Source organism: Paroedura picta, chromosome 3 (assembly GCF_049243985.1).
Source record: "Paroedura picta isolate Pp20150507F chromosome 3, Ppicta_v3.0, whole genome shotgun sequence".
NCBI lineage: Eukaryota > Metazoa > Chordata > Lepidosauria > Squamata > Gekkonidae > Paroedura > Paroedura picta.
This window is the reverse complement of record NC_135371.1, coordinates 120,992,994-121,014,696: the sequence shown is the minus strand read 5'-3', so window position 1 is coordinate 121,014,696 and position 21,703 is coordinate 120,992,994. Positions and strand designations below refer to the sequence as shown.

The window sequence follows — 21,703 nt, the reverse complement described above, 5'->3', positions numbered from 1 at the left end:
ACTATAGAAATATCATTAATGCTCGGCATGGTCAGCAGCAAAAGGAAACATGGTCGCCAGAGGATCCGCCGGCTTGACACAATCAAAGCCGATACAGGGATGACGATGAACCAACTAAAAGAAGCAGTCAGAGACAGGGGCGCATGGCAAAGACTTTCCTATAGAATCGCTAAGGTTTGGACATGACTGAATGGATGACATCATCATATTTAAACTCTGTTTTCTAAATAGCACATCAGTTTCATTCTGTTTCTATTTTCAAATGAATAGCTGTTCAGCATGGGCTATGCCGCTTCAGAGTGCAGTGTAGAGTTTTTGTTTTGAGTTCTCTCACATTAATAATCACAGTAGGCAAAGGGCCCTGACCTGGATGTCCCAGGCAAGCCCAATCCCATCAGATGTCAGAAACTAAGCAGGGCTAGCCCTGGTTAGTATTTGGTGGGGGACTTCTAAGGATCAGGGTGGTAGTTCCTCCAAAGAATTCAAGGGGTCATGACACAGTGGCAGGAAATGGCAAATTACCTCTGAGGATCCCTTGCCTGCAGTCAGACAATCCTTGGATCTCCCGGTTACACTACACACACACAGATTTTTCTTTCTTCCTGGTATGCTGAGTTTTGTGGGGGGAAATGTTATAGGTATGCCTCTCCCACCTGGCCCAGTTCCATGGGGCCTGCAAGACAGAGCTCTTTGGCCAAGCTTTTGGTTGGGGCCTGTGATCAAACAACATCAAATGAGCCCCCCAAAGGAAGACCCCCCTCCCAGAGAATATTATCAGTAGGCTACACCAGAAATGAGATAGGACTGGTTGCACTGGGATATGTTAAAGATTTTAATGTTTTGCATTGAGATGCGTTTTAAAGGTTTTAATGTGTAACTAGAGGCAAAGCCCATTGTATGTCTAAATACAATGGGCGCTAGCCTTTCCCTGCAGGGAGCCCCTGGCGCGCAGCTGGCGGGGGCTCCCTCGGGCGGTGGCCTGACGCGGCGAGAAGCGCCTCTCACCGCATCAGGCCACTGGCAAGAGAGCAACTGCGAGCTGTGAGCCGTGCTCCGCGCGGCTCGCAGTTGCTCCCTTACCGGCAGGGCGGGAATTGGCCCGGCCGATGGTCTGTCTGGAGGAAGGGACCAATCGGCACCCTTCCTCATCCCGGACAGAGCCCGCCCTAACTCCTCCCGCAAAGCCCTTACGGCTTTATTTAGTTCGCAGTGCCTGCGGCGCCGCGAGCTGTGTTAAGATTAGTGTTTGTTTATACTATTTTTATTGTCAGTGCTATATACTGTCCTGAGCCTTTTCTGAGTGGGTGGTATAAAAATCAAATAAAAAATTAAGAAGTATGGACATTTTGACATGGTTCTTTAGGATGTGCCAGTTAGATCCAGTCACAGTCTTTCAATTCTTCCCATCTGGCTCCTAAGAAATCTCAGTGGTTTCTAAGGGTTTTTTTTGTTTTGTTTTTTTCAAATAAATTGCATCCCTGTGAATATTTAGTTGGGATAGCCAACAAATGCTAACATTCTCCATGTTACGTTTCTAAAAATTTCTTGTCTGCTCTTTTCCGCTGATGGATTATGTTTTGAGAATAAATATCATGAAATGTTTGCCATATCAACTGTATACGTAACCCTCTTCTTAGATTTAGACACATAATCATTCTTGGCTGTTAAGTACATGATGTATTGTGGAATTCTGGCTTTGCTGTCCGATTCCTAATTTTACACATTCACCAATCTTTGTGTCCTAATTTGGAAATAATTTCTTACTTAGAATACTGAGGCCAACTGACCTCCTTATGGAAGGATTGTGGTATTTGAGTTTCTGCCAGATGGGCTGAAATTGAATAATTAGTGTTGTTACCAACCATATTAAAGTTCGTAGTGAAATTTGAACTTCGCTTCAGTTGAACTTAATGAGCTTTACATTCGGTAGCCAGGTCATGGAAAGCATAAAAGTTATCACATGCCTGCCTGGTAGAAGACTACTTTGGCAACTTAACGTATTAATAGATACTTTTCTTTCCTAAGAGCCACTTTGCAGCTGGAGAGTTAGCAAAAGAGAGGCTGTGGGTTAGATCTTGTGATCCATCACCCTAGAAGGCACAGAGTCTCCAGTCCTCTCAACTTTCCCCTCCCCATAACAGTCCTTTCCAGCCTTGGGGCATGGGACGTGTGGGCAATGATAGTCTTGCAGGTGGGAAAGAGGGCAAAATCACTCCTGCCTTTCCCCTGAACTTAACTCCACTGCTGGAAGAGGAAGAAAGGTGTGATTTTGCTCCCTTCCCCACAGCAGCATTCTTCCCAATGTGGCTGTTACTCTTTTTGGGTCCTGTGACCCCAGGAATAAACTTTCCCCAGATGACAAGTCTGCAGGCATTATGCACATCTTTGTTTCAACCCCATTTTCTAGGAGGCAGATTTAACTTACTGAAAGAGTAACTTTCCCCAAGTTGTTTTTCCTGGCACTGCCAGGGAAAGATTCAGATTCCTATGAAATCCTACGTTGAGTACTACACTACTACACTTAGCCTTTTCTCCATTTGCCAATACTGCTCACTACCAGGAAAGATCAAATCTGACCGTATTCACCCACTCTTCAAGGACCCCTGTAGTCCTAGCCAATCATGTATTCCTGTGATCTGCATTGTTTCCCCAACCTCCCAACTTCTATCAATAGACTTCAATAGACTATCAGTAGTGCTGCACTGAGATCTGGGCCAGTCACTCGCTGTCAGCCTAGCCTACCTGACAGATCTGCTTTTTGAGGGATAAAATGGAGGAGAGGAGAATGATGATGGCCTAGGTTCCTCTTGAGGAGAAAAGTGGGGTATAAATGTCTTTCATTTTTAATCTGAAATCCCCCATAGTTTCGTGGCATCTTAAAGATGAACACATTTATCATGGCTTGTGCTTTCATTAGATGGAGCCTGTTTCATTAGGTGAATGAAGCAGTATATAGAGTTGGCAGGTATAAGCAAAGAAAGAAGGGTAAAACATAGCATCATAGAGCCCTAGAACTGGGGGGGTCTCCAGGGTCATCTAGTCCAACCCCCTGCACAATGCAAGAAGCTAACAACTACCTGCCCACCCACAGTGATCCTAATTTCACCCAGATCTTCTGCTGCTTTCTCATTAGTATATGTATTTGCCAACTGAAAGTAATACCTCATGCCGTTTTTAGGGTTCTGCAAGAAACGTCATTGTTTTGTCATATGAAATGTTTATGCTGTCATTAAGTTGTGATATTTGTAGTAGTCTGGAAATTTAACATCTTCCTCAAGAGGGGTACTTCTCTTAAAGTATCCCAATTTATGATGGCTCAAGAGACAACTTGGTCATGAGGCAGAAAACCCAAATGATTGCACTGCTCCCCGACAATATTATAGTTATAAGCTCAATATTTAGCAATTTGCTGTTCTGCCCTTCTTAATGGTAGAGTTTGGTGTGTCTTTAAACTGTTTTTGGGCAGAGGCTGCTGTGCCTCTGAAGATATCAGAAATGTACCGGTGTGCTCACTCCATGTAGGCATAGCTAGTTGGTGTCAGCCATCCTGAAGTGTTTTTCCCCCCTACTTTCGGGCTTTTAAAAAATGTTCCAAATATATTCAGTAACTCCCAAACCTTTTTGTCCCCAAACTGGCAAGCGGCTCCTTTCCAGAGCTAATGTAGAAATAGCATTCAGTAAAGCAAAAAACTCCCAAACAAACAAAAAAACCCTCAATGATCACATCTCTTTCTCTGAAGAACGATTGAAAAAAGAAGAAAAGACTCGTCAAGAACTGGAAAAGGCCAAAAGGAAACTCGATGGTGAAACAACTGATCTACAAGACCAAATTGCTGAGCTTCAAGCCCAGATAGAAGAGCTAAAGATCCAGCTTGCCAAGAAAGAAGAAGAGCTACAAGCCGCTCTTGCAAGGTAGAGCACTGAACTTCAATTGAAAGATAATGTGGAGTGCTTGAAATGGTACTCTGAGATGGTACTGAGATGCTAGATTTGGGAGATTGAATCCTGTGAACTGTGAATGGAAGAGTGGGTCTTGTGTATTTCTTTCCTTTGGGGGGGCGTTATAAAATTTTTATTCAACAACAGAGAAGAAAAGAAAATTAGCGCTTAATCCGCTCCATTAAGATTCAACATGCTTTAGAAAGAAGTCCCAGCATTCATAAAACTCTTCAGGTGGTCTCCTCTTCATCTAGTTGGTGAGCCTCATCCCAACACACTCTCTTAGTTTCTCTAGCAATAAGTCCATATTGGGTAATTCTTACTACTGCCACCTTGCAGCAGTCAGAAGTCTTGCTGCTTTTGTTACATAGAAGAATTTCCTGACAAACACAGGCAAATTCACATGGAAAATACCTAACAACATACATTTCAGATCTAACGGGAACTTAATTTTAAGCAATCTCTGCAATTTCTCATGAACTTTTATCCCAAAAAAACTTTTAACTCTTCCACAAGACCATCAGATATGATAAAAAGAGCCAATAACCAAATTACACCTCTTAACAGCTCACATCAAATTGATCAGCCATTTTACTTATATCTTTAGATGACAAGTACCACCTAAAAACACCTTATACTAGAGCTTTGCTTAATAATTGACATTTTGTTAATTTTATATTCTTAGACCGTATTTGTTCCCTTACATCAAAAGCTATTTTTTTCAAAGTTTCACAGCCATCTCATCATGCAGGTTTTGACCTACTCTGCTTCAGTATCTAATTTTAACAAATGTTTATACACACTTCCCAGTAACTGGGGCTTGTTCAACATTACTTGTGATTCAAATTCAGTTAGACTCTCTTAAGCTTTCTGTCAGAAGTTTAAGTCTTTTAAAATTATATATGACTGAACCAAATCTATCTTCTTGCCTTCTTGATTTATCGCTTATCAAGCCAGATGCATCCACCAAGTCCTGATACTTTATAAAGTCTTTTGCAGCTTGATGTCTAAATAAGCTTCAGTTGGAGCTTTTAGGGGAGAATATTGGAGCTGGTCTTGGCTCTATATTTTGTCCAAATCTTTTAAGAGACTGCTTCTCAATACATGATGGTCTTGTCATACTCATACCTTCTAACTGAATCCAATCCTGGATCTTTTATAATTCCACATGAATGTATTCATCTGTTTCTGCCATTCTTGTAGGTCCTTATCCCTTAGTTCAATTGGGAGTGCTTGAAACAAGAAATTCAATTTAGGCAAAACATTCATCTTGATTAAAGCCATCCTGGTAGACCAAGAAAAATTCAGTTTATAGTCCATCTTTGAAAGATCCTTTTGGATCTTCTACCAGGTAGCCCTATAATTGTTTTGATAAAAGAATTTCAAATCCTTGTCTATATAAACTCTCAAATACTTAATCTTCTCTGGATTTACTTTGTAGCCCATCAAACAGGCTGGTATAACAATCTCAGGAGTCCACTCCAACTACTTGTCTGAATTCATCCAAACAACTCATCAGCTTCAGAATTGGCTCTGCTGTTGTGAGGACTGCACCATCTTTGTAGCTCCTGGTTTTACACCCTTCTTCACCATCAAGTTTTAAACCAGGGAGACTGCCAATGCTTCCAAAATCAGATTGAACAATAGAGGTGAAAGTGGGTAACCCTGTCTTGTTCCTTTGCCAATTTTAACTTCCTGTTTACAATAACAGGAGCCCATTTTGAACCCATTTTAAAAAGTTTTCCCCACAGTCCATTACTCACAGCACATTTTTAAGGAGATGTCATCAAAACCGTTCTCAGCATCTAAGAAAATAAATGCTAACTTCCACCTGTAGGTCTTTGTAAACTCCAGCACTTTCAGAACTAATCAGATATTGTCTTTCATATATCTCTTTTGTACATAACCAGTTTGATTTGGGTGAAAACTTTGGATATTCATTTTTCAACCTTTCTGCCATGATTTTTGCAAAGATTTTATAATCCACATTCAAGAATGAAATTGGTCTATATGTTTGTGGCATTAGTGGGTCTGCTTCTTCTTTATGGATGTGTCAGAAAAGCTTGTGCTCAAGATTTTGGGAAAACTCTACCGGGTTGCTGGTCTTTAATGTTTCCAACCTTCTCCATCCTGCAGCAATGTCCTAAGATCACTGGCAACATCATTCCTCTCCACTCTTGCCTAGGCAGTCTTGCTTCAGTGGAAATTTAGCCAGCAGAAGAGTGAGCAGGGGTACTGTTGCCCAGTATTTCTTTCTTTATTCATTCAGAGCTCCTTCTACAGGTTAGGAAGTATACAAGGAAGTGAGCAAGACTCCACAGGAAGAGTGGTTGGGCAGAAACAAAGAAACACCTGGGAGGGGAAGATTGATGAGGAGAGGCTGGGTGGGGAGCAGGCATGTGAAGGAAATGGAGGGTTAGCAGGGAGGGTGAGATCCCCCCTCATGAGTTTGCATTATACATTGTGAATGAAAAATCAGCTGGCTGTTTTTGCAGGGATCACATATATAACAACATAGGACTTTTATCATGTTGAATACTTAAGTGCTCAGGGTTGTTGGGTTGCTTGGTTTACTGGGCTTCAGATAGACTACCTTCTGAGATAGACAAAAGATAATTATTTTGTCAAGTCATTATCATTATGTCAAATTCTAAACAATGGGACCATGTATAGGTCAGGGAATTCTTCTACATACCTGGGACAAGTTCCAAATTTGTACAGAAACCAAAGAGTAAAAATATAGGAGTCTAACCCCCTTCTCCTCAACAAAGAATACTGACCAAGACCTCTTGAAACTTTCCAAGATCACAGCTGGCGTTTTAGGGTTGTCTAACAATTCTGGCCTGGATAAATAGATGTGGGAACAGAAAAAGGGGAGAAAAGGGCCCAGTGGAGAGGAGAACAGGGGAGGTCAAGAGGGCCACACGGAGGGGAAGGCACAAAATTGGACAGCATAAACTGAATGAGGTTGCCCCTGCAAATCTTGTAGGTCCCCAGTTGTTGTTCCCTAACAACGATTTCTGCCACTTAACTTGGATCCCCATATGTGACGAGACAGGTAACAAACATGTATTTGCCCTGATTACTTTCCAACATGTTAAGTTGAGCTTAATCCAAGCTGTGGTGGTGTTCTTTTCCCTTTGTGCCCTGCTACTGGTCATTGGCTGTGTTTCCATACAAGTTTAGTCTTGTTTATTATTGCATTTATATTCTGCCATTCCCAGCACAGCTGGCTCATAGTCTTCTGACTATGAAGAGTGTATTTGTACAGCAAAGTGTGGGTTCAGGCACCCTCCTTTCATCTGTTTTATTTCCAGAGGAGATGATGAAGCTGTGCAGAAGAACAATGCATTAAAGTTAATAAGAGAATTGCAAGCTCAGATTGCAGAGTTACAGGAGGACCTTGAATCAGAAAAGGCTTCTCGGAACAAAGCAGATAAGCAGAAGAGAGACCTCAGTGAGGAGCTTGAGGCACTAAAGACAGAACTGGAAGATACCCTGGATACCACTGCAGCTCAGCAAGAGTTAAGGTTCGTGGATATAGCAGGAAGAGCAGTTACGATGCCATGATGCACCACAAAAAAAAAAAAAGAGAAAGAAAAGTAAAAAAAAAAAAGCAGTTTTAGGCTGACTAACTGAAAATTGCAATTGCAACTCCCTAGGAGAATCAGTGAGAGCAAACAGTATTTAAATAATCTTCTAAGCTAATGTGGGGCTAATGCTTACTTGTACCTTTGGGAAAACTCTTGACATGTGAGATGCTGCAAAAAGTATCACAGAGCTCTGTGTATTGTCATAATTATTATCATAATGTGTATTGTCATAAAAACAGGGTGGTTCATAGATTACTTTTTCTAAAATAGATTAATATCCAGTTCAGGACACACCATTTGAGTGGTGGCCATAACCCTCTCTTTCCTTATAGAAGTCTTGCAGAAAGGGAATGTGAAAATGGAGAATAGCAGGTGATGCACACCAACTAGGGTGTGCTTGAATGGTTCTTTCTGCTACTTTAGATGTAGAAATGACCAGAATCTGCACACATGCAAAAATAGTCACAGAGACAATAAACTAACAAACACATTGGAAGTTGAACCCCATTCAAATATTCTGTCTTGCTGATTGGTCCCCAGAACGAAGCGTGAGCAGGAAGTTGCTGAACTGAAGAAAGCACTTGAGGAAGAAACTAAGAATCATGAAGCCCAAATTCAGGACATTAGACAGAGGCACGCAACTGCCTTGGAAGAGCTCTCAGAACAGCTTGAACAGGCCAAAAGAGTGAGTGGAAATTGCTTGTGTTGAACATGACTGGATGTGAGGGATTTCATATTCTACTCATTGACCTGCCATTTGAATGGATTAAGTGTCATTTATACATGGTGTAGAGGCAGCTTGAGACGTAGACTCTGCTAGGAACTGTAGACATTGCTAGTTCTAAGCACACATTCTTGCCTTCACACTTCAGTGGATGTCAGAGATGGTACATTTAAAACTGTGTGAATGGTTCTTTGCTTATCTTCCATCACACGTGGGTCTAAATTATGATTTCAATATTACCCAGAAGCAGTGTTAGATGACTGCTTCCAGTATGGTGGTGTAGTTAGCATGTTGGACTAAGACGAGGGGAGACCTGGTCTCAGAACCTAATTTAGAGATTAAACTCATTGGCCCAAGGTCGAAATGTCACTCAAATCTACTTTGCAGGGTTGTTCTGAGGATAAAATTAGATATGGCCACTGTATACTTGAGCACCCTGGAGGCAGCTTAAAACTGTAGTTGACAGATACTTTCCTAGTCTGGTTGCTAGAATACTTGTTGTTGACATTGCTCTTGTGGCCTGAGTGTAATTAATACAGTATATGCTATGGAAACATGTATTTCTGCTTGCAATTAATAGCTCTGATGCTATATTCCAGCATAAATATAGGGCCTCTATATGGAAGAATTCTTTTTTTTTAAATACAGACATGTCTTTGTGAATTAAAGCCAGGAAATGAAACATTCTATGTATTCATGGGGAAACCTGCTGAATTTCTGTTTGAAAATTTTGCATTGGTTCAGCTCAACACTAAGCTGAAGACTAAGGCTGTGACCTGTAACTCTTTCTTTTAGTTTAAAGCAAATCTTGAAAAGAACAAGCAGTGTTTGGAGATTGATAACAAAGAGCTGGCCTGTGAAGTGAAAGTGCTGCAGCAAGTTAGATCCGAGTCTGAACACAAGAGGAAGAAGCTGGATGGCCTGGTACAGGAGCTGCAGACCAAAGTAGCAGAAGGGGAGAGGCTGAAGGCAGAGTTGGCTGAAAAGGGAAACAAGCTTCAGGTAAGGATTTGGATTTGCGGGTCTGTGGCATAATCTAATGAACCGGCTGGAGTCTGGGGGAACACGATAAAGCCTCCTGTTCGATTGCTGCAGAAGCTTTTATGTAGTCATGTGTAAGGATGGCATGCCACTGATCCCAGCTCATACTTCACAACAGGGGTAGTCAAACTGCGGCCCTCCAGATGTCCATCTCCTTCCAAGCTCATGGGAATTGAAGTCCATGGACATCTGGAGGGCCACAGTTTGACTACCCCTGCTTCACAGCATTTGTATCTCCCTGGCAAACCTCTTTGGAACTTGAAAGGTCTAATAGTAATGTTGCTCATAATACTATCTTTCCTTGTGTCCTTCTAAAGCCTTCCTTATCCACCAACATACTACCTTACTTTCTCTTTATACTATGCCCTGCCTCTTTCGAGATACGTTTGGGGAAAGTATATGCTAAGGAAGTGCCATGTAATATAGGCAATACAGTTTGGGTGCTGGGCACTAGGTCACTTCTGATTGTAAAATGTCAATGAAGAGTGTGATGGGTCACGACTGGGACATAATCTGGGATAAGATCTGTATCTGGGTGATAAATTCTGACAATAGGAGGAGTGGGATAATTAAAGAAAAACTTCAGGTGCAAATGTGATAAGTTTTTCAGTATAAGTGGCATTGAGAAAAAAATTCTTTAGGAGGAAACCAGAGAGAAGTTGAGGTTCTTGCTGCTGTTGTTATGCTTCTGGGAAGTAGAAGCAGGACATCTTTGCATGGCCCCGTTGACCAGCTGGGCACCACCCGTGCAAGCAGCTCCACCACCGGCTGCATAGGCTTCCGTCCTTTGCATCAGCAGTGGCTGCTCTGCTCCCCGGCAGTCTGACCTAATGGCCCAGGGGGCCACCACAGCTGCTGGTGTGGCTGCGGGCTCTGCTGTGGGGCACACAGTTGGCCATCCAATGACTGGGGATTTGGGGGCAGCTCTTGAAGCTGTGAGGCCAGACATCATTTACCAGGAACTGCAGCCAGCCCAGTCAGCAGTGCAACAGTCTCAGTATATGCCTTGCCAGTACAAAATGAAGCAGTTCCTGAGTGCACCCAGAACCAGTCTGATCTGAAGCTGTGTGAGGGTTTCTGCAAAGTCTTGAAGCAGAGCCGTTTTGCAAATGGCCTAGCCTAATCTGAGCGGAGAGAAGTCCAACTCCGTTAATGAAAAATACCTGAGTAGTAAAATTCTCTTTTAAAGTCTTAAAAAAACCCTCTAACATGTTTTTATTTATTGGTGTGATTTATTTACCACCACTCCAAGCATAGCTGATTCAGGGCAATTTCCAACATTCCAATATAAAACAATACAATTCATAAATATAATGCAGTGCAAAACTTCGTTCTAAAACATGACAATAAAACTGTTAAAACAATCAGTCAGACCAGCTGCCACTTAATGTTGTTCCTCAGGATTTGTGGGGGGGGGGGGGGTTGGGTATTCATACAGAGGGGAGTTTGAGTTTATTGGCCCCAACCCAATGCCTGGTGGGAGAGTTCCGTGTGGAACTGAGTCAGCTCCAATAGAGACCTCAGCTCTTCTGTAAGCTCATTCCCCCAGGTAGGGGCCAGGACCAAAAAGGCCCAGGCTGTGGTTGAGGGCCGGATGTACCTCTTGGGCCATGGATCAGCAGTCTGTTAGAATTGGCAGAGCACAGTATCCTTTGGGGGGGGGTATAGTCAGTCAGGCAGTCTCTAAGATAATGCTGTCCAGACCATGTATGGCCTGTTCTGGGGTGTTTTGTTTTAAATATATGACAAGTGAAGGCTCCTGTATTTGCCAATCGTTTGACCTGCTTGGAATTCACACCCAGTTCAGTGCTGAAAGTTTGGAAGCCAATGATATAACTGTTGGACCTTGTTATTGAAATGCGGTTCTAGGCAACCCCAGTCAACCCCTCAGTTACATTGAATGACTAGATCCTTTGTAGTACAGTTAGCACTATTTCCAGGGGAGAAAACACTGAAAATCTTCAAGGACTTGAAGCAAGCATATCTAGGATGAGTGGCTCTCATCTTTCTTCCAGCTAGACCAAAAAATAACTGGAAGAAGAACATCTTGTATCTTGTAATGGCACAGATTTAAAGCAAGCACTGGCTAATGAGCCAGTTGAAGATCAGAAAGAAACAGTGGTGGTTCCATTGTCATCTCTAAAATACCTAGACATTTCACAGGTGAAAACTGAAAATAGGTATGGCTTCCTTCAATCCAGTGTGATGTCTCAAATTTACTCATTCATAAATACCCATATAAAATGCAATTATTACCACTGGGCCTCACTGCATGGAATGTGTGCAGTCTTTCCAATGTTCCCTTAAATGAATGTTACTCTGGACTATGCACAGAAATCGAAATAACCCTTCTACACCTGGCCAGTAAGCTGCTACTATATTACATCTAGGTTCCTTGCTTTGCAGAATGAACTGGACAATGTCTCAAGTCTCTTGGAAGAAGCAGAGAAAAAAGGCATCAAGTTTGCCAAAGATGCTGCCAGTTTGGAGTCTCAGCTGCAGGACACACAGGTATGTCTGCAATTTTAGAATCTATGTGAATTTGTAGTACTTTTATGGGGAACTGCTATAGTGCTGAGTGGGAACCAGTTTAGTAGAAGGCAACAGAGAGAGTGCCTAAAAAACAAGTCTCACAAAGAAAGGTTGAAGGAACTGGGTGTGTTTAGCTGAGGCAGAGTAAACTGAGGGTAGACATTATTGCACGTGCGTCTAAAGGGCTGTCACATGGAAGCAGACAGAGGGCAAGACTGGTTCTAATAGATTAAAGGTAAAATGTAAAGGTATCCCCTGTGCAAGCACCGAGTCATGTCTGACCCTTGGGGTGACGCCCTTTAGCGTTTTCATGGCAGACTCAATACGGGGTTGTTTGCCAGTGCCTTCCCCAGTCATTACCGTTTACCCCCCCCCCCCCCCCAGCAGCAAGCTTGGTACTCATTTTACCGACCTCGGAAGGATGGAAGGCTGAGTCAACCTTGAGCCGGCTGCATGAATCACTGTGGTCGAGCAGTCCAAGGGCAGGTAGGACACTAGTAGCCTCACCTGGCAAAGATGGTAAAATGCTATGTGGGTTACTCCCATGACCTGGGCCTCCATCAATAGGGAGGCATCCAGAATCACCCCCAAATTCCTGACCAAGATGTTAAGTTGCACCCCAGCCAAGATGGGGAGGTGCACTTCCTGACCTGCTGCCTTCCTGCCCAGCCACAGGACTTCTGTCTTGGAGGGACTGTGTTTCAGGCGACTCTGCTCCAACCATCCAGCCAATGGCTTCCAATCACTTGGAAAATGTATCGGGGGGGGGGGGGGGAGAATCTGGGTGATAGAGCGGAGTGTGATCCGCACATTGGTGACAACCCAGCCCATAATTCCAGACCAGCTGTGCCAGATGGTGCATAAACCTTAGCACTGGTTAGATCAGGACCCTCTCTCTCAATGAGAGAGAGCTCTTGACCACTAGTTGGACAGAGGGTGAGGGTGGGAGTTAGAACTCTTTGCATCACCATCTTTTAATGTTTAATGGTTAATGTTTAACGTTTTACAGGGTTTGTAGGGGTTGTACTGGTTTTTATTGTCTTCTTGTGAACTGCCATGAGTTCAAATGGAGAGTGGCAGTATACAAATTTAAAAATAAATAAATAAAATAAAAATAGTGTTGGTGAGTGTAGTGTGGGACCCCACAAGGGAGTCAATAGGGGCACGATAGCTCCTCCCTTACTGCCACCCCACTTGTCTGGTTCTGGAGAAAGGAGCACAGCCACTGAAGGGCTGTACCCCGAAACCCAGCCCCAGCAAGGCAGTGCGCCAATAACTTGTCGTCGACCATGTCAAACACCTGTGTTTGTGTGCCTTTGTACAAGAAATGAGGTAGTCACATCTTCCTTGGCAATGGTTTGCTCAAACTTTTAGAAAAAATTCTAAGGTACAAGACCCATTCATCTTCTTAAGGCTGCTACCTGCACACAGTTCTGAGGGGCATTTAAACTTTGGGGAGAAATTATTATTATGTCTTATAATGTAGCGATGGCCAGCAGTGCCTTCTGTTGTAATGTGCTACCAAAGCATGACGATCTCTGGCAAATCTTCAGTTGCCCTTTTATCTTTTGGGTGATTGCTGCCATTAGAAAGACAACATGAATCTTGTCCTGCTTGGTTGTAATAAATCGGTTGGATATTTCTTCATTTAGCAGAAGACCTTTCCAGTTTTGGTTCCAGCTTTTAATAAACTGCTATACAATATGGAATGTTGTTTCTCATCAAATTACACTATGATGAATTCATGCTTTCAGGTCATGCAGTACGAATGCTGCTTTCGTAAGCAAATAAAAATATGTATATGATTAAATATTCAAAAACAACCATGTCAGATGGTCAGAACAGCAGTAAATGTGAGTACATTTCATTCACACAATAGGAACTATTGCAAGAGGAGACCCGACAGAAACTGAACCTGAGCAGCAGGATTCGGCAGCTGGAAGAAGAAAAGAACAATTTGCAGGAGCAGCAGGAAGAAGAGGAGGAAGCCAGGAAGAATTTGGAGAAGCAAGTGATAGCTCTCCAGTCTCAGGTGAGAAGCCAGGAACTGCATATGCATCTCCACAGGGAGCTCCGTATGCTGCAGTACTTCATCCTAGTTAGGTATACCTCAGATGTTAGTGAGACTCCTCCCCCCCCCCCATCTTAGTTCACTCTTTCTCCAGCATTGGGAGCAGTTATGAAATTGTGAGGGGTGGGATGTTTATTTTGCATAATTTTATTTACTTAACTTAGCTGTTGATGAAGATGTCTTTTATTCTGGGAAATCTCCCCACCAATGTAATATCTGAAGTTAATGTGAGCCTAGTTCTCATTGGGGTGACAAATGCTGAACTTTTTATCTTCCATAATTACAACCAGTTGGCTGACGCCAAGAAGAAAGTTGATGATGACTTAGGGACCATTGAAGGATTGGAAGAAAGTAAGAAAAAACTTCTCAAGGATATGGAAATTCTGAGCCAGCGTCTAGAGGAGAAAGCAATGGCGTATGATAAGTTGGAGAAAACAAAGAACCGCCTTCAGCAGGAACTTGATGACTTGATGGTTGACCTTGATCATCAGCGCCAAATTGTTTCCAACTTGGAGAAAAAGCAGAAGAAGTTTGATCAAGTATGTCACTTCCCTTCAATGCAGTTAAATATCTGTAAATTAATATTGTCATAGTGTCTTTTGTAAAGGCTATTTAAAAAAAATAAACTTGCACATGCCACATACCTGCCATATTGGTACTTCCACTGGACTTTGGAAATATGATGACTAGAACTTGGAACCAGGTCGTCTTTAGCTTTTCAACCAGTTTTCTAGGGAGGGGAGGGTGGATGGACCTTAATATTTTCTTGTGTTAGGATCAAAGGTGAGAAATTGAGGAGATAATAGATATGCCTTATGTCTAAGAGGTGACCCCCACCTCCATTGCAGAACCTGTGTGGCTGATTCGTAACAAAGAATTTAGATGCTAACAGTTGTTAAGTTTAATTTTTTAATATTTAATCTGTTCCAACTATCCACATATTACAATGTTCAGATGTTAGCAGAAGAGAAGAATGTATCTGCTCGTTATGCAGAGGAACGAGACCGTGCAGAGGCAGATGCACGAGAAAAAGAGACCAAGGCGCTGTCTCTGGCACGGGCTCTTGAAGAAGCTTTAGAGGCCAAGGAAGAGTTTGAGAGGCAGAACAAGCAGCTCCGAACAGACATGGAGGACTTAATGAGTTCCAAAGATGATGTGGGCAAAAATGTGAGTATTGAACAGTTAATTGTTAATAATATAGTTTAGTCCTTGAATGTTTATGTGCTTTAGAAAATATTGTACTGAACTTCAGGTGGTTGACAACTTTCTTATGCCAGGATCTGATTCCTGTGATTCTGTATGCTTCAGTAAGTGCTTAAGACACAAATGCTTGTAGTTCTAGAAATCACTGTAGACTTAAACAGATCTTTATATTCAGGAATATGGGTATGAAATTTTTTTTCTCAGTATTTTTTTATTTGGGTCTATTAGACTCCCCAAAATTTGGGATTTCCAAACAATTCTGGATCCCAGTACCGGTAAAGTATTTGCATCTGGATTTTTCAGAAATCCTGAATGTCTTCAGATCCAAGAAATGCAAAAAGAAGAAAAAAAGGGGGGAGACCAGAAGGACTGCACAACAGAACCCAAAGCTGAGCCAGAAGTGAGAGTGCTCCCTGCTGACTCAGCTGTTTTCCGGTCTGTCTGCTTCAATCCCTTTAAATGTGCCCTTTTTCCAGGTTTTCATAATCTTCCTGGTAATTCTCAAATATATCTGGAATTTGAATGCCAGAAAATACTGATGGTATTTTTCTGGTATATTTTTGGCTTGGCGAGATCCAAATGCACGCCCCTTTTCAGGAACACATTGACATTTGTTGTCAATGGTGTTTCATCAGACTGGAGAGAGGTGAGTAGCGGGGTACCTCAGGGCTCGGTGCTCGGCCCGGTACTTTTTAACATATTTATTAATGATCTGGATGAGGGGGTGGAAGGACTACTCATCAGGTTTGCAGACGACACTAAATTGGGAGGACTGGCAAATACTCCGGAAGATAGAGACAGAGTTCAACGAGATCTGAACACAATGGAAAAATGGGCAAATGAGAATAAGATGCAATTTAATAAAGATAAGTGTAAAGTTCTGCATCTGGGTCAGAAAAATGAAAAGCATGCCTACTGGATGGGGGATACGCTTCTAGGTAACACTGTGTGTGAACGAGACCTTGGGGTACTTGTGGATTGTAAACTAAACATGAGTAGGCAGTGTGATGCAGCGGTAAAAAGGCAAATGCCATTTTGGGCTGTATCAACAGGGGCATCACATCAAAATCACAAGATGTTATAGTCCCATTGTATACGGCACTGGTCAGACCACACCTGGAGTACTGTGTGCAGTTCTGGAGGCCTCACTTCAAGAAGGACATAGATAAAATTGAAAGGTTACAGAGGAGAGCAACGAGGATGATCTGGGGCCAAGGGACCAAGCCCTATGAAGATAGGTTGAGGGACTTGGGAATGTTCAGCCTGGAGAAAAGGAGGTTGAGAGGGACATGATAGCCCTCTTTAAGTATTTGAAAGGTTGTCACTTGGAGGAGGGCAGGATACTGTTTCTGTTGGCTGCAGAGGAGAGGACACGCAGTAATGGGTTTAAACTACCAAGTACAATGATATAGGCTAGATATCAGGAAAAAAATGTTCACAGTCAGAGTAGTTCAGCAGTGGAATAGGCTGCCTAAGGAGGTGGTGAGCTCCCCCTCACTAGCAGTCTTCAAGCAAAGGTTGGATACACACTTTTCTTGGATGCTTTAGGTTGCTTTGGGCTGATCCTACGTTGAGCAGGGGATTGGACTAGATGGCCTGTATGGCCCCTTCCAACTCTGTGAATCTGTGATTCTGATTCTGTGAATACTTTATATGCAGCTTCATTAGAGCCAGTATCATATAGTGGAGTAGGAGACTCAGATAAAAATCCTCACAAGCCATGATACTCATTGGGTTGACTGATGGGTAATGAATTTAAAATGAGGAAGGGAGGCCATGTTCTCTACCTTAAGCTCCCTGGGGGAAAGCCAAAATAAAAATCATACTAGATTGATAAATATTACTTATCTGCTGTTGAATTTTTCAGGAGAGATTCACTCTGAGAGCTGAAATAGATGTGACATGGGTTAGTGGTTAAAAAAAAATCTGCGTAAACTTTCTTAATAATGCTCTCTTACGCTTAGTGCACCTGTATGTACTGGCCTGCTCACAGGTGGTGACAGCATGTTACAAATAAGCAATTGCTTCATAGAAACAGACTGACGCTTATGGTAACTTGTGTAAATGTGAGGGCACACTTAATTTTGGCTAAGAGTTGCACTGATTTATTGCTGAAAAGATTGCATGCCTCCTTGACCTGTAGGTTCATGAGCTTGAAAAATCCAAGCGCACCTTAGAACAGCAAGTAGAAGAGATGAGAACGCAGCTGGAGGAACTGGAGGATGAGCTGCAGGCCACTGAAGATGCAAAATTGCGTTTGGAAGTGAACATGCAAGCTATGAAAGCACAGTTTGAGAGAGACCTCCAGGCCAGAGATGAGCAGAATGAGGAAAAAAAGAGGTTGTTGGTAAAACAGGTAAACCTTTGAATAACTATGCTAGCAGTTCAAGTTGAAAGGGTTGATGCTACGTTTGTAAGTTATTGAAAACTGTAATATCTGAATCACGAAAGTTCCCCTTCCCTGTGGTCTGGCTCCTCATCCTCATCCTTTGTGGTTGCTGAAATAATGTAAGGATAACATAATTGGGTCATTGATTTCAGCCACTGTTTCAGGGCACCTTCCTTTGGCCACTCAAAGGGGTGGTCTTATAAACTGCTTCTACTGCTTCAAAACCCATACTGGAAAATGATGTGGCCAGTTGTCGCCCTGTCTCTAATCTGTCCTTTGTGGTCAAATTGATTGAGACAGCGGTGGATGGAGCAACTCCAGACCTTGGCTAATTGTGGTCTGGACCCTTTAGGCTGGGTTGTGGCCAGAGATGACATTGGTGGCTTCAGTTAAGGTCAGAGGTTTGTACACTTTGTATGTTCTTACTGCGAGGCCCCATGGGCTAGAGAGGGAGATGCAGAGGAAAGCCCATATGGATCGACTAGAGATCCAGGGGTACAGCCCCCACAGTGCCTGGAGGAGAGAGAAATCCTTGCTCCAGTCTGCGCCTACAGCAAGTTCTGTGAGTTCTGGGTCTCAGGATAAAAAGGCGAAGTGGCTGAGTCTTGCGAGATCGACCTCCCCACACACACACAGCCACACACTTCAAGCCATCATGGGAGGGGACTGGGAAGCAAGTGGAACTAACCCTCCTACCTGAGGAAGCAGGGGGACAGTGGCCCAGGTGCAGGGCTATGTGCATGGCAGAACCCAGACCAAGCAAAGCTCAGTAAGCTGAAGACACCCAAGCAGGTGCTGCTGCTCTGGCCAAGGCTGGAAGGCTGCAAATCCACACATTTGGATTTGTGCAAACTGTGTGGAACAGCTCTTCAAGCTCTTCATCGTTTTATAAACAGGGCTGCACTTTAACAGAATGATTCAGGAAGATGTTTCAGTAGAGCAAGCAGGACTATAGACACTACTACCCATAAGTATTGTCCATTCCTGTATGTTCTTATCTTGCTCTCACAGCATTATGTTTCTGCTTATGCAGTGCCCTTCTCCAGTAGTCCAGGGTGAGGCAGGCTCTGCTTCTGGGAAGAAGGCAGGGTCACAGGACCTTACCATTCCTTGAGGGGGGGGGGCTTCTCTCCCAAGCCCCAGTTTGGACCCTGCCTGCAGGGCAGTTAGGTGTTGATGCTTGTGTGCCCTAGAGCACCATGGCTTTAGAGAGTTTGGTTTACCTTTTATTATTTCGTTTTATTTTTCTCCTGGTTTGCCCTCCATTCTCCTCCCCCTCTTCTGGGGCAGTAGCTTAGGGCTTCCAGGAGGTCTTACGAACAATTCCTCGGAGGATGGCAATGCCTTTGCCTCCCCCCCCCCCAGGTCCCTACTTGTGTGTAGGGGGAAGGTGCAGGGATCACTGCAGTGACATCTTTTCTGCTCCAATGGCCGCTGCAGCCATAGGAATACTGGCCTTTGAGTTTGAAGCCTCCCTGGTTGCTCTTGAGTCCCATGGAGTGTTGGTGGCTGCTGCAAAGGAAGCAGGTCTGCCTCTTGCTGTCGTTATTCGGAGTCTGTTGTGCCATCTGGGCTCTGCAAGCTGCAGTATCTCCCTGCCCACTCTCTTCTAGCCATTTTTCTGAAGCTTGCTAAGGTGAATGAGCCCTCCTTTTAGAAGCCCCTAGCAAATTTTGATTCCCCCTCCCCCCAGAAGTGGGAAATGGCAACATACATAGGTCAGAAGTAACAGGAACTTCTATCTTAGATCTTTTGGGGATACTGTGCAGGCCTAACCTCCTTTGATTTGATCCTGTCATAATACACGCTATTAAGTTATTACCAAACCCTCCCTGGTTTCTTGCCTAGTTTATCATAAATTGCTTTTCATTTTGCTTTGATGAATTAATGGAGATGAGACAAGGCCTTTATTGTCTAATTCTGGGAACAGATGATTTGGAACAAGCATTTCATTTCACCCTCACTATGAGGATAGCCATTATGGTTGACTTCTTGGCCAGAAACTACTTAATAAGGTACACTATGGGCTTTGCTTATAGAAGCTGTGGATGAAGGGTGAAAAACTGAACATCAAATTACTGGGCACTTGAGAACATAAGCTGATTTCAGCCCAAAAGTGTGCCACATTCCTTAAAGTCTTTGTTCGTCTTCTTGGCTTCTCATCAGAGAGAATTTTGTCTCCAGAAGAACTAATGATTATTTTCTCCATGTTTTCCTTATAAGGAAGATGAAACATGTGATTATGTATTTCTGTTCAGTTTAATAATAATAGCCAAACATTTTTTTCCCTTTGTGATATGCATCTTCAACTATTGGGTTCATTTTAAGTACATTAACTCTATAGGTCCGGGAGCTTGAAGCAGAACTGGAAGATGAAAGGAAACAGCGGGCTCTGGCCGTGGTATCCAAGAAGAAAATGGAGGCAGATCTGAAAGACCTGGAAGCTCAGATAGAGGCCGCAAACAAAGCTCGTGATGAGGCAATCAAGCAGCTCCGTAAACTGCAGGTGTGTAGAACTGCTTTGCAATTCATTGGTCCTTCCTTAAACAGAAGGGAGGGATTAACAAGTTTAACATAAAGTACTGGGGAAAACATACTTCAGCTATGGATATCTGGCGATGTAGAGATAGATACAGCCATTTTGGGCTGTATCAACAGGGGCATCACATCAAAATCACAAGATGTCATAGTCCCATTGTATACGGCACTGGTCAGACCACACCTGGAGTACTGTGTGCAGTTCTGGAGGCCTCACTTCAAGAAGGACTTAGATAAAATTGTAAGGGTACAGAGGAGAGTGACGAGGATGATCTGGGGCCAAGGAAGCAAGCCCTATGAAGATAGGTTGAGGGACTTGGGAATGTTCAGCCTGGAGAAAAGGAGGTTGAGAGGGAACATGATAGCCCTCTTTAAGTATTTGAAAGGTTGTCACTTGGAGGAGGGCAGGATACTGTTTCTGTTGGCTGCAGAGGAGAGGACATGCAGTAATGGGTTTAAACTTCAAGTACAACGATATAGGCTAGATATCAGGGAAAAAAATTTCACAGAGTAGTTCAGCAGTGGAATAGGCTGCCTAAGGAGGTGGTGAGCTCCCCCTCATTGGCAGTCTTCAAGCAAAGGTTGGATACACACTTTTCTTGGATGCTTTAGGATGCTTTGGGCTGATCCTGCGTTGAGCAGGGGGTTGGACTAGATGGCCTGTATGGCCCCTTCCAACTCTATGATTCTATGAGTCTTGTGGAAACTGGAGCTTGGATGGTCTGGAGTAGATTCTGACCATGTGTCCAGTGTGCAGAGTTCGCAAATCCTATATGCCATGCTAAGCATGTCTTTAAATTCCAGGCTCAGATGAAAGACTATCAGCGTGAACTAGAAGAGGCACGGGCATCCAGGGATGAAATCTTTGCTCAATCGAAGGAGAATGAGAAAAAGCTCAAGAGCCTAGAAGCAGAAATTCTTCAACTACAAGAGGTCTGGTTTGGAGATGGTTTAGGGAGGGGGGAATGTTCTGATTAAGGGTTATATTTACAGGTTTATATTTACAGATGTGTGAAATGCTTATTCCAAGGAAGTGAATGCAGATGAAACAGAGATGATGATGATGATATCAGGGTTTGCCTATTTTGGATTTGTTACATTGAGGCTGTAATTGGAGGCCTACGTTTAGGTGAATGGCATCTGGGGGGAAAGGGCCTTTTGGGCATGGTTTTGAAATAGCCTTTCTGTAAATCTGGCCTTAATAGTCTTCACTATGTTAGGGTTTCAGGCAAAGACATTTTTGTTAGCTTTGGGTGTTTTGTTTTTCTTGTTGCTGCTCCTTGTCATAGTTGCTTTATTTTTTTTCTAATGCAGTTTTTATCTAACCTACTGCTTTGACTCTTGGCTGATTAATTTCATGCTATTTATATTTTTGTGTGGTGTAATTGGTGCACCTGATACAATCTGCATTACATTTAATTATTTTTTAAAAAATTTGTGAGCAGCCTTGGATTTTGGTTGTGAGCAAATATATTTTTAACAAAACATCTGGCACGCTGTGGTAGTCCTGTCAAGCATCTGAACGTGGTCTTGCTTGCTTGTGCCAATGGATGTCTTTTTAGGAGCTTGCTGCTTCTGAGAGAGCCAGACGACATGCAGAGCAGGAGAGGGATGAACTGGCTGATGAAATTGCCAACAGTGCCTCAGGAAAGTAAGTCTCACCATATGGGCTT

The 21,703-nt window shown here is 43.1% G+C and overlaps 1 protein-coding gene across 3 annotated transcripts in view; it reads left to right on the top strand.

Moving 5' to 3' along the window:
• Positions 1–21,703, top strand: part of MYH10 (myosin heavy chain 10) — a 95,728-nt gene that overhangs the window by 68,341 nt on the left and 5,684 nt on the right. For all 3 annotated transcript variants that reach the window (XM_077327486.1, XM_077327485.1, XM_077327484.1), the window contains 12 exons: positions 3,741–3,912; positions 7,257–7,469; positions 8,073–8,217; positions 9,052–9,258; positions 11,704–11,808; positions 13,709–13,861; positions 14,191–14,439; positions 14,855–15,067; positions 17,247–17,459; positions 19,837–19,998; positions 20,835–20,963; positions 21,593–21,681. In XM_077327486.1, the coding sequence (XP_077183601.1) occupies positions 3,741–3,912; positions 7,257–7,469; positions 8,073–8,217; positions 9,052–9,258; positions 11,704–11,808; positions 13,709–13,861; positions 14,191–14,439; positions 14,855–15,067; positions 17,247–17,459; positions 19,837–19,998; positions 20,835–20,963; positions 21,593–21,681 (2,050 nt within the window). The remainder of the gene's footprint in view (positions 1–3,740; positions 3,913–7,256; positions 7,470–8,072; positions 8,218–9,051; positions 9,259–11,703; positions 11,809–13,708; positions 13,862–14,190; positions 14,440–14,854; positions 15,068–17,246; positions 17,460–19,836; positions 19,999–20,834; positions 20,964–21,592; positions 21,682–21,703) is intronic.